General features: G+C 38.5%; 1 protein-coding gene across 1 annotated transcript in view; it reads left to right on the top strand.

Moving 5' to 3' along the window:
* The window catches only part of LOC106867900 (solute carrier family 52, riboflavin transporter, member 3-A), a 28,499-nt gene that overhangs the window by 9,069 nt on the left and 6,316 nt on the right, over positions 1-13,114 (top strand). The window contains exon 2 of the mRNA XM_014912968.2: positions 10,385-11,697. Within this exon, the coding sequence (XP_014768454.1) occupies positions 10,459-11,697 (1,239 nt within the window). The 5' untranslated portion in view covers positions 10,385-10,458. The remainder of the gene's footprint in view (positions 1-10,384; positions 11,698-13,114) is intronic.

Below are 13,114 nucleotides of genomic sequence, written 5' to 3'. Positions count from 1 at the left end.
GTCGACCTACGGCAGGCTCTCTTTCTCCCATTCATTCTCTTTATTAAGCAATCTATCGTAGTGGCATCTCCAGACCTCTTTCTTTGCAGCCTCATTTAGTGCAAGCATACCATCATCCATGCGAACACATTTCTCTCCTACAACATCACTATTCTCTCTCCTACACTGTCTTGCAACACGAAATACCTCGAGTCTTTGGTCCTCACGGCGCAGAACATTGGCAAATCTTTTCTTATCTGCTTCCCCTCTGGCTAAATAAACCTGTCGCCTAGCTTCCCTTCTGGCAGATTGGTACAATTCCCTGCTACCACCGTTCTTCCAGTCCTTCCAAGCCTGTATCAATGAATATAAAATCTACTTATCATCAGATAAATAGCAGATAATACTCAACAAAGTTATTGTCTGCTATTATAAATGTTATAAGGATTTCTGCAGAATTAAGAAACCATGATTCTGGGTGGGAGAATGAGACACACCAGCATATTTCAAAAGATTGAAATAAATACTTAGAGAGAGAGAGAAATTGCAAATCGAAGTCGGGAGCTCTGGGACACATTGTTTGAGGGTAATGGGAGGGCCAGTAATATCATTGCTTTGAATTGGCCAAAGCTTCTTCAGTACTTGGTCTGTGTGTACACATCAATGAGCCCCGTGAAGAGAAAGAGTTTCTGGAGACATTTCGCTTGTGTCTGCTGATGCAGAACAGGCAGCCAATGTGCAGGCTTTCTCCACTGGAGTCCTGCTTGTGGTTTCAGGCTGAGTAGGGAAGAGATAATTCAAAGCTGGTAGAGATTCTTTTGACAAGGATTAGTTGCATTTTGTGAAGCAGAATGTGCAAGCTGTCTATTATATGAAGGCATCTTTAGTGTTTTGAATGAGAATGTTATAGAATTTGGGGTGGTGGATAAAAGCTTTTTTGTTTTTGTAGAGGTGGGTGATATTTTTTTATTCCCAGTTAATGTACGCCATTGTGTTAGCTTGTACTGCTGCGGAGCAGACACAAGTGAGTTATTCGGGGAATTTCATTTTGTTTTTTGTTTTGTGTAGAATGTGTTCGAATTGCCACTTTCTTAACTATCTCTGAAAACTGGCAAAATTTACTTGAAGTGCCATTGGGTCTGAGAGGTGTTTTGATGAGAGGAGATGTGTGCTGAGTAGTCAAGATATGGCATTGGCTAGGTGAAATGATAGGTCAATGGTTGTGATGGTTTGGTAGTGAATGGGTTTTGAGGGGAGAAAAAGACCAAAGGTAGCTGAGCTGGATGGAAATTTGCTTCACGGACAACTGTGTACCAGACATTTGCGTTGCTAGGCAAATGTGTCCCTGGACAAATGTGTACCTCTGGTAAATTTTTATCATTAAAAAAAAAGTTTTACATGTTTACTTTTTTTTAATGCACTTATTTTTTCAGGAGTATACTTTCCAACAGTTGCTCATTATAGCTCATTAATCAAATAGGTAGTTACCATAATTGTACACTAACACAAAAGGTATATTATTCTTTTTTAAAGCAAAAGAAATTTAAGCTAGCAATTTTAATTAACTCGAGCAGTGCAAACTGTAAACGTCTAATACATTCTGGATTTTATAATTCAAAGTTTTATTTGAAATCCATGGCTAAGTTTAGAAAATCTAACACTGGTGGAAAGATATTTGTTGATGAGGAAAATTACAGCTACCACTATCATAAGAAAAGCACAGACAAAACAAAACCATACTGGAGATGTGTAGAGCGATCTTGCAAAGCAAGAATACATACAGTGAATGACTCAGTCATGACACAATATAATGAACATAACCATGGATCCTCAGAGTTAAAAAGTACTTCAATTTCAGTATGCAAACCAGCAAGAAGTCTTACTGGAGCTACGATTGCTAATGAAGATTAGTTTTCAGTTACCCACATACCCTCTTTATAATCAATGGGAAGAAATGTATGTTGATGGAGACAAAAAGCACAACCAATTCCAAAGCAAAGGAATAATTTTGAGATACTGGAATCATACTGTTTTCTTGCAACTGGAGAGAAGTTCCTTGCATTTGATTCTGGCATTAATGATGAGAACAGAATTCTAATATTTGGATGGAAGATGTTTTAAAAGATATGATAAATTTTCCTCACTGGGCAGCAGATGGTACTTTTTAAATTAGTCCATCAATATATTATCAACTATATTGTATCCGTATCCAAGAAGGTACCTTTAGTATTCCTGGAGTTTTTGCCCTTCTTCCAAGTAAGACAAAGGTAACATGTTTGTCTATTGACATATTTGTTGCAACTCAAACTGCGACTTAATGCAAAATCTTTGTTGACAGATTTTGAAATAGGAACTCAGAAAGGTTTTGTAGAAAAGTTTCCAGAAGTAACAATAAGTTCATGTAACTCTATTTTTAAGAAAATCTGTGATCTGGGATTAAGACATCAGTATAGAGATGAAGTATAAAATTTGAAAATTAGATGTTTTTTTTTTACATAATTATTTCTTCCTTTAATTGACTTTGTTGACGGTTTTATTGACTTGGCCGATGTCTGTGATTAGCCTCCAGAATTTACCACCTATTTTGAAATGGAAGCCTTAGTTAATGATATTTAGGTGAATGGTAGGGAGAATGGGATCTATGTCAGTGCAGTTTGAGCATTGAATATATATATTGACCAGCAGAAATCTTTTTTACAGGTAAAGAGTGAGAGATTTTTTGTGTCAGAGGAACAGAAATCCTGGTTATTTTAGTAGGATACATGCAAGTTTTAGCTTGCACCAGAGACTGTTAATATTCAAGTGTGGAGGATAGAGCAGTAAGTTGTTTACATCAGGAATCAGATATTTCTTTGTCTTGACTAATGTCATGCAATGGCAACAAAATTAGCATGGTTCACCCAAAAACTGAAGAACCTGAAATAAAAAAGAAATGATGTTACACAGAATAATAAAAACATAACAATGGTGTTGCCATCGCGTGCAAAACAGCTGTGAAAAGGTTTATCAAAATCCTTTCACAGAAAACTGAGAAATCCTAAATTTCACTCCTAAGCTATTATCATAGTTCTGGCTTTATGTATACAACCAGCCATGATTGACCGCTAACTCCCAAATTTTTTAAAAAATTTTCTCTCTGTTTATTTCCTTGTGTTCTGTTCTGTTGAAGAGCATAGACTCGAAACATAAAAGTCTTTCTCACCTTTCTGAGCGTCAAACTAATACACCTACTTGTTGTTTATACACCTGTCTTCGTCTTCTGTTTTTCTGTAAATTTAAACTAATATATATATATATATATATATATATATATATATATATATATATATATATATATATATATATGTATTGTGTTTGTGTGTGTGTATACACATACATCTCTACATCTCTCCCTTGCATTTCCGCTTCATGCATTATGTTACCTCCCACTCCTCAATCCTGTTCTCTTGGCCCTGTCTCACTGTATCATTGCTCTCCACTAGCTCCCGACTTGTGTTCCACCCACACGCCCTGTCTCACTATATCACTGCTATCCACTAGCCCCTAATCTGTGTGTTCCACCCTAATGTAACAAGAAAACTTTTCACACACCCCTAACCCCAACAAACCATCTCGTACTCACATCTCCTCCTTCATACAGTATGCCTACCTCTCACTCCCCAATCCTGTCCTCACGGCCCTGTTCCCCTGTATCATCTGGTAGCCCCTGCCCACTCTATATATACTTAGGTTTTCACCACTCATTTCCCCTCCTGCACTCTCTAATCATGCTTCTTTGGCAATATCCTGCCACATATCATGACCTTTGAACCTCAAGGGAATGCCTTGGCACTAATGTCATTTATATCCCTCTTCCTCTACTCAACCATCCCATTCATATTCTGGTCCCTGTCCCTTGCAAGTATGCCTGGCACTTTGCCACCATCTCTACCCTGCTGTCTCCCACTCTCCCTCTCCTCCTGCACTTCCCTCAGGTTGGGTAACCATACATCTCCTTTGTGGAGATTTTCTCTTCATTCCTGATCTCTCCCTCTGGCTGAGCAACCTTATACCTCCTCCACAGCAAGGCACCTGTTTCTGCCTCATAACTTCCCTCATCTGACACAAGATCATCTCCTCCACTGCCCACACCCCTCTCAAATTTTGTTTTCATCTTGCAAGGTACTTAGTGACCCTGTCAGTGCAGATGGCACTTAAAAAGCATCCAGTCCACTCTGTAAAGTGGTTGGTATTCGGAAGAGCATCCAGCTGTAAAAACCTTGCAAAAACTGACCTTACCTGTACTTGTGCTGTGTAAAAAGCATCCAGTCCACTCTGCTGAGTGGTTGGTGTTAGGGAGGGCATTCAGCTGTAAAAATCCTGCCAAAACAGTCACAGAAGTCTGGTGCAGGCTTCTGCTTGGCTAGCTCCTGTCAAACTGTCCCACCCATGCTAGCGTGGTAGGCAGATATTAAATGATGATGATGTCGATGATATATATAAATATAAGTGTGTACCCAAAAGAAACCAGAATTTTGCAATATCATTTTATTCACTTAGTTTTACATATTCACACTTTTATCTCCATCAAAGTATTCCCTATTTGAAGCAATGCATTGGTCCAGACGTGTTTTCCACTGTTTGAAGCAGTGCTGGAGCTCTGCCAGTTGGTAGACTGATGCCTGAGGGTTGCATCAAGTGGCTTCTAGTGATGGAAGCCTGAACTACTATGGGCTTGTCCCACAGAAAATATTTCCAGTTACTTTTGGGTACCCCCTCCTACATATAATGTATAAGTGTATCTATGTATACAAGGGGGTAGCAAAAAGTTCCCAGACTGGTAATGTTTGATAAAAATAACTTATTTACCTCAGTTTTAACATCACTTCCTTTGAAACAGTCACCTTGCAAAGCAATTCACTGGTTCCAGCATTCCAGCAACTTTTGGAATCTGGCCTGGAAGTCATTTTCCATAAGGGAGTTGAAGGCCTGCAATTCCCTTTTGATCTCGACAATAGTGTCCTTTGAACTGCATTTTCATCTTGAGGCAGAGATGGAAGCCTGCAGGTGCTAAATCTGGCAAATAAGGCAGGTGTGAAGAGGTTAGTGACAGTACATTGTTGTTGTGAAGAATCCAGTTTTTCATGCACCACACATCTGGTCACTTCTGCCAAATGCCCCTCCCCTCAAAATGCTTAAAAACATTGTTGCCTGTCCTCCAACAATCTTCAGATGCAAGCTGATGAATTTTCTCCACATTTCCAGTGGTGATACTTTTGGCAGGTCTTCTAGATTGCTCATTGTCTTCTGGAGATGTTCTTCAGCTTTTGAAGTGCCGGTGCCACTCGCAACATTGCATACAACCCATTGTCTCATCACTATAAGCATGCCAAAGCATGCTCAATGTCTTTGTAGCAGACTTCTTCAGTTTAGTGCAAAATTCCATGTTGCCTCTTTGTTCCAACTTCCTGACCATGGCAAAAATTGCAGACTACAGCATACACACATGATCACAAAAACACAAATTTCACTACTTGTGAAGTATATATATATAGGGAAATATATATACAGACAAAAACTAAATATATTTCGACTATAAACACATGTACATTTGTGTTTATCTTCTAAATATATTTAGTTTTTGTCTCTATTTATATCCATTTATATGTACCTATGTGTGTGTGTGTGTGTGTATATATATATATATATATATATATATATGTCTGTATGTATAAAGTAAATTTCCTAAATTGGTTAAGAGGGCTATATAATCCTCGTGGATATCATGCTTACTCTTATTCGGTTAACGATGCTGGTTAACCTCAGTGAATGTAGATGAACTCCAGTTAGTTGAATTTACTATACTTGGTAAATCCTCACTTTGGTGAATCCAAATAACTTTATAAAGACTGCATAGTGTTGGTAGAGAAGAAATGATAAATTAATAAATACCAGGAGAACAAAGATTTACATATCTAGGCTTTATTATTCAGTTAATCGCAGCTTTGCAAGTAACTACATATGTTTCCGCTGCAAGCCAATGCACACTGCAAATTATGCATTTTAGTTTTAATTGCTGGTGCTGTTTCATCAGAATAAAATTTAACTGTATTTCAGATAGCATTTGAGCAGAGTATTAGTTCAACCAGAATTATTCATGTACATGGTGTGAGTGTTACTAAAAATAGTCCCATATTTTGGACTTTCGACCTGACTGGTGAGGAATAAAGCCGCTTGCTGTCTGAAATTAGGTCAATACTTGCTAACGTGTTTATGTTCCTATACTATCTTACCATTCCTTCAGTGGTCTTGCTAGCACCAGTATAGTCGTATACCTGTCCCTCTGAAATTACTTTACACCTGTACACTGTTTCTTTAATTATACACTTAGATTCTAATGGGCAAAATTTATTTGTTACACAATCACATTTCTTATATCTAACTCTACTTTCTTTATCTCCTTTTTCTACCTGATTATTTATATTGCTATGTTTGTTCCTTTCACTTTCTATTATAGTGTTTGAGTTAGTACTCACAATATCTCTATTACTGATTTCTCTTATTCTCTGTATTTTCTGTTCTCTCTGTCTAGTCCCTCATTGAGAGCTGCATGACATAGAAGGCAATCAGCTCTATAATAGCCTGACAATGGATGGAAGCCAAAAGAATCTGCAGTGAATTTGCAGCAGCATTTGTGAGGCTCACAGATCTGAAGGTCCAGCCTCAGGGAAACACCTATGCACAAACAGTTACTATCCAGCTGAGTGATAGTCAAGGGTGATGGCGTTGCGTTGAGCCAGGCAGGTTGAGCGGAAATATGCCAGACAGTGCTGGTCGAGATGGTGCATTATCCCCACTGAGATCACACAGTGCTGAATGGCATCCCATTTTTTCTTTGGTGGTGGTGTTGGTGGAGACTTATCCACAAAAGGGAGAGGTAGATGGACATCCACAGAGTGGAGACCGAGTTGACTCCATCTCATGTAGGCCACCTCACAATCCCTGATCACTATAAGTTTGGTTGCATTGTGGAGAACCCTGTTGATGAGGACATGTCCAGAGGTCACTGATGAGAGAAATGCTGGCAAGCCCTGTGAGACCAGAGACTGGAGGCTGCCATATCTGATGGGTAAGGTGGTCTGTTACCACCCAGTGTTGTCAAATCAGACATTGCATATCTTCTCAGTGGCCCATTGGATACAGGCATTAAGATCTGTGAGGAATGATGTGTGACTGTAGCAAGGGACACTACGGAAGATATATAGAAGCTTCAGCATGGCAGAACAGTTTAACCGGAAGAATGCCAGATGGGTGTTGATCAAGTTCAGTCTGCTGGTCAGAGTTTTGAACTGGTGAAGACTGGAACTGAAGCTGAAGTGAGTGATAGACAGAGGGATTGGTGAACCAAGGGTAAGGATATCCTCTCTTGAGGTCACCTGCACTTGGTGGAGCAATGATTGTACTTCTGAGATGGAGGCTGCGAAGCCCTCTGCATTGTAATTGATGTTCATGACCTCTGACTTGGACGAGTTATTCTTGCCAGAATGGGAACCACTGATCAGAGGTCATGGCAGACACTCTCTGCAGGCCCACCTATCATCACACCATCCAGGTACCAGTCATTGAAAGGACTCCTGATACTCTAAGCAATACCATCCACCTTGAGAGTAAAGAGGAGGCATGATGGATCACCCTGTTGGACACCAGTCATAGATGGTATGACCTTATATGCAATGAGGAGCATGCTCAGGGACCCATATGACAGGTAAGCCGATGGGGTGCTGTGGATGCAGACCTTGAGAAAGCGTTCATGGTGCAGACAATTGAAAGCATTTTTCATGTCAGCCTTAACACTGAGGTGCCTGGAATCACTCAGTGCTGACTTGGGAGCATAGTCATTGAAGAATTGTCTGGCAGTATAGGTGACTCCTAGCTTCTCTGGGCTGAGTTCCTTGCCTTTTTCAGATGTGACAGACCTGCAGATAACCTTGGCCATGTGGATGAGGCATATGCCACAGTCCCTCTTCCCAAGAGTGATTAAGCAGGCCAAAAAGAAGAGGTGTTGGGAATAAGAGTCCAGGGCATCATGAATGAACTTGTTACTGAGAGTAGTAATTGCACTCAGCAGGTGGTGCCTGGCTTCAGCAGAAAGAGGAGGCAGTAAGTCTTTGAGGTGGTTAGGTTGGAGACCATTGACACCTACTGAGAGGGAAAGACTTCAGAGCAGAGAGGAAATCTTTTTTGGAAGCCATGTATAGCAGCTGAGGATAAGGTGGGGATATTGGTCCGAGGTCTGCTGGTGATTCAGCTTGTCTGAGCTGGAGGGTGGCCAAGACCCCCTCGGTAGGGTAGAAGATGATGTCATTAGGGGCGATTACCCTGACAACCACTGAGACATCACCCTTGATAAGTTTAGCAACAATCGTAGCTGACGTTGAATAAATTACTTCAGTTATTGTGATAGAAAGACACAATAAAGAAATAATGCAGATAGTTTCTTATGATAAGAAGACTTAGCAGAAAATGTCCACCAGCAGAAGAAGAACAGTTAATGACTTTTTAAGAGACTAAAGATTACCATAGATTTTTGTTAGTGGAAGGATCATCATCATCATCATCATCAGCAGCAGCAGCACTAGTGCCATCAGTGGTGGTGGTGGTAGTAGTTGCAGGAGGGGGGTGGGGTGAATGTATGGAAGTAGCAACAACAGCAGGATAGCAATTGTAGTGGTTGTGCTACTACAGCGGATAGTGACTGCAGCAGTGGTGAAGGTTTGTAGTTGCCTCAGCAGTCCCCAATGATAAAAAGCATTGTTAGTGGCCGTGGTGTGCCACGGTGACTTGCTGCTGGTACTTCCACACCCTTCTCCTACCCCTCTTTCCCATGCCAACTCAGGTGATCATACTTTCTGCATGCTGGTCTGGTTTCTAACCCTGTTTTTGTTTCCTTTATAGGTGGGTGTTGTACCCAAAATACATAAGGAATTAATAAATCATCTCTTTGCATTGTATGAACATCTCTACATTATTTCTTTATCGTTTTTTTCCCCTTTATCAGGAATGCCAAGATAATATTGATAAGCTAAATAAATGATGGTGCAATTTGCTGATTTGTTATGTACTGCTAACTTGTCATTCCCCATCATGAAAGTCTTAAATGACTTCATGTTTATACATGTCATTTTAAATGGTGAACAGTTCTGAATAACTTGACAATATAGATGTAATTGTTTTAGATAACTTTACATATTTACATACAAAATTGGGGAAAATATTTTGCTCTGTCACTCTTTCTTCCCCCCACACTCTTTTACCCTTAACATATTTTGATATAGTTTGATTTGTTTTATACTTTTTGAATTTTACTGGTTTTTTTGTTTTCGTGGGATTGTTTTATAGGCTTTGACACTTGTGACTTACATCAAAGAACAACAGAGTTTGCTGCTAAATATTAAACAGGCAATTTTTCATTGTGTCAACACACTTAAAATCGTTGTCTAACAAACCTCATGGTTGTCTCCATCGTTCAGCTTTGCCGACTACAATCTGCAGAAAAGGAGTTGGTAGGAACTGTGTACTATGTGGACCTAATGTAAATCATAAGTGTACCAGAGATGCAATAACATCAATGGCAGACTGACAGTGAAGAAAAGCTTCTTATGTAGTAGATGGACTGGAGTAGTTAACAATATGTGGATGCATGAAAGGAATTCTTTCAAATACTCTCTGGATGTAATTGACAGCTTCTTTTACCAAAGTAACACAATAACAGTGTTGGTTTTCTGAAAACAGTAGCCTAAGACTGGTTGAAGAAATTACACGGAGTAAATACTGGCAAAAAGAGGGAGGAGTCTGTCTGTAAGTGAAACACACATTGTATGATGTTTGTCTATGAAATGCAGTGTTGCTTAGAAGTGAAAGTTGGGCATTGAATGCAGTTGATGTGTGCAGTGAAGAAAGAAATGAGGCACAGCTACTCCATTGGATGTGTAATGTTTATGTATATGGACAACAGAACACAAATGAACTGAGAACAAAACTGGTTGTAAAAGAAATAGGATATATTATGCACTGGTATGAGTGATGTGTATGGAGAATGAGAGATGTTTAAAGAAGAGTTCAGCATGGAACATGTGAAGAGGAAAACTAAGGAAGAAACGATGGAAGCTGACCTCATGGCACTGAACCTTACAAATGACAAAGTATTGCAACAAGTGGTGAGATAATGTATTGAAGAAGACATCCTCTGTCTCCTTTAACTTAAACATGAATGGAAAAGTGATGAGGGTGATTATGAAATTAGTTAAAATGGTTTAGGAAATTTTCAACAAACATTACTCTTACATATACATAATGAATGTTATTTTTAATTATATTTTCTCGCAGTGCTTCTGTTAAAGTTATTTATTCTTTATTCTAATTTTAGGTAATCTTCAGATCCAGTGATACTGAGGTAAATAGCAGTACTTACCAAGAATACCATCAAAAGCTGGAATCAAAATGAAATTTACTTGTGAAAAAAATTCTGTGATTGTCCATTCCTTACTTTGTGTCTTTGGAATTGGCTCTTGGATTGCCATTAATGGTATCTGGGTTGAGTTACCAATTCTTGTACAGAATTTACCTGAGAAATGGGATCTTCCTTCATATCTGTCTGTTGTCATCCAACTTGCAAATATTGGTCCAATAACTTACACCCTTATCAGTGTGTTTCTGCCAAATATTCTTAATGAAAAGAAAGTCATATTGACTCTTCTTATTATTGGCTCTTCAGCGTGTATGCTGTTATCATTCTTTTGGGATAAGGTTACAATCATTGCTGGAAGACAACACAGCTCTGCTTTGCTTTTACTAGAATTTTTTCTTGCTCTGGTTGACTGTACTTCATCAGTTGCTTTTTTCCCATTTGTTGCCAACTTTCAAGAAAAATATTTGATTAGTTATTTCATTGGGGAAGGCTTAAGTGGCCTTTTACCCAGCTTTGTTGCTTTGGGGCAGGGTGCTAAAAATATAGAATGTAGGAACATTTCCACAACTGATGTTGACAACATTACAACATACAAATTATATCCTCAATTGATGCCACCTCACTTTCCTGTTAGGGATTTCTTTCTCTTTCTCTTCACCATGATGCTACTGTCTGGAATCTCGTTCACATTACTAAATACTCTTTCAATTTGTAAGAATGAAATGGTAATTAACGAGAAAACCTTCGTACGCAAAGACTCTAAAATGACTCCATCTCAAAGTCAACAGACCACGACTGTAGAGCTGAATGACAGGGATGCTTTTGTTTCACCTTGTGACTGCAGTGAAATTGGTGCTTCTGGGGAATCAGTGGATCATCTTTATAGAGGTACCAACGACAGAAGTGAAAATTCTGATGATGGAAATAATGACTTAGTTTGTAGTCGCACCAAGCATATTTCTCTCTCACTCTTCATCTATCTTATATTTCTAACAACATTACTGAATGCCCTCTCAAATGGTGTTCTTCCTGCCATACAGTCATATGCTTGTCTGCCCTATGGTAACTATCCTTATTTTTTGTCTGTGTTGCTGAACATCATGGCAAATCCAATTACTTGTTTTGTGGCATATTTCTTACCCAGCACCAACGTAATTGCTTTTTCCATTACGACCTTATTGGGTTTGATCTTTGCCTCATATGAACTAACTTTGGCTGTTTTAAGTCCAAACCCATTTTTTAAGAATGAAAGTTCTGGACCTGTTATATTGGTAAGTTTCAACTGTTTTCTAGCTTAATTCCATTTCTGTTTAATAACCATCTTGTACTGTTTACCTGTGCAGCATTCAGATTATTTATTTACATTGTTTTCATTAATCACGCATTATCTTGTAGTGTTGAGATTTTGTTGATGTGATTGCTTATTTCTAAAATGACATTGTAGGGTATGTATGAGAGGCCAATTCTAGCAGGTTTGAACATAAAATGGGTAGAATATTTTGGCTGGGTATGGCCAGTTTAACTGCTAAAGGGTTGATTCATATCAAGTTAATTCTAGTGCAGTGTGTTTGTGTGTGTGTGTGTGTGTGTTGGTTTAAGTGTTTTTCTGATGGTGTATTTTCTTCAAACCTATAAAATGTAAATGCTAATGAAATACTTCTAAATAATTCTAGTCATCATCATTGTTTTATGTGGCATAAGAAGGGGTGCCTTTTACATGGTACCAACGTGGGTGTTTTTTACCTGGTTACAGTAATAATAACAGTAAAAATAATATTATAATGATAACTGAATGCTGTAGTGATGCTACAGCTTATATCATGAGACGGGGAATAATGTTATCCTTGGAGTGTGAATGTTTGTGGACAGAACAGTCTGCAAATTCACCCACCTGGACTAGGTATTAGAGCATCAGAGAATATTACCTATAATAGACTAGGGAGAGATTTCCCTAATCCATTTCATGTGATAAAGCCAGAGCTAATGTTACTCGAGCAGTCATTAAACAATGTTCAGAACGACCTCCACAGTTGTTAATGCATTCCTCTTCTCATTTTTATACTTCTTTTCTCTTTATTCTTACCAAACGTACAGGTTTCTATGACTAACGTTTGTTTTGTTAGATTTTTCAGAAAGTCTTTTATGGGTGATTAGAATTTTTCACCTGACATCTGATTGTCACCAGATGTTGTATTCCTGGATATGTTATCGACTATGCCATTGGCACAATAACATAGTTAAGGGTTACTACTCTTAGTTTAGAAATGAAGTCTCCTTGTTCAAATCCATCCTGGTACTATATATGCATCAAGGAATAAATCACCTGAGAGTGATCAAAGACTAAATTGATGGAAACTAGAGATGTAAATGTAAAAATGGTTGACAAGGTCAATTAATTTGAAACATATTTAGATGGTCGTGTTCTCAAGTTGTGAAGCCATCTTTTGATGACTCTGTTCCAAAGGCTGTAAAATCATTTGATAAAGGAACATGGTGCAATGAATTCAAAGAACAAAGCTGTGACTTTAAATACCTTTACTCTTGGTCTCAAATATATACAAGTTAAATGATAATAGAAAGAGTTTGATGAACATAGCTCTTCACTTATGAACTCTTCCGTGTATTACCTTATAGGAAAGTGGTTATACACCATTAGGTGTACACCGCTTTCGTACATTAAATTCTGAA

This window comes from Octopus bimaculoides, chromosome 1 (genome assembly GCF_001194135.2).
Source record: "Octopus bimaculoides isolate UCB-OBI-ISO-001 chromosome 1, ASM119413v2, whole genome shotgun sequence".
Classification (NCBI taxonomy): Eukaryota; Metazoa; Mollusca; class Cephalopoda; order Octopoda; family Octopodidae; genus Octopus; species Octopus bimaculoides.
This window is presented reverse-complemented; position numbering and strand designations above follow the sequence as displayed.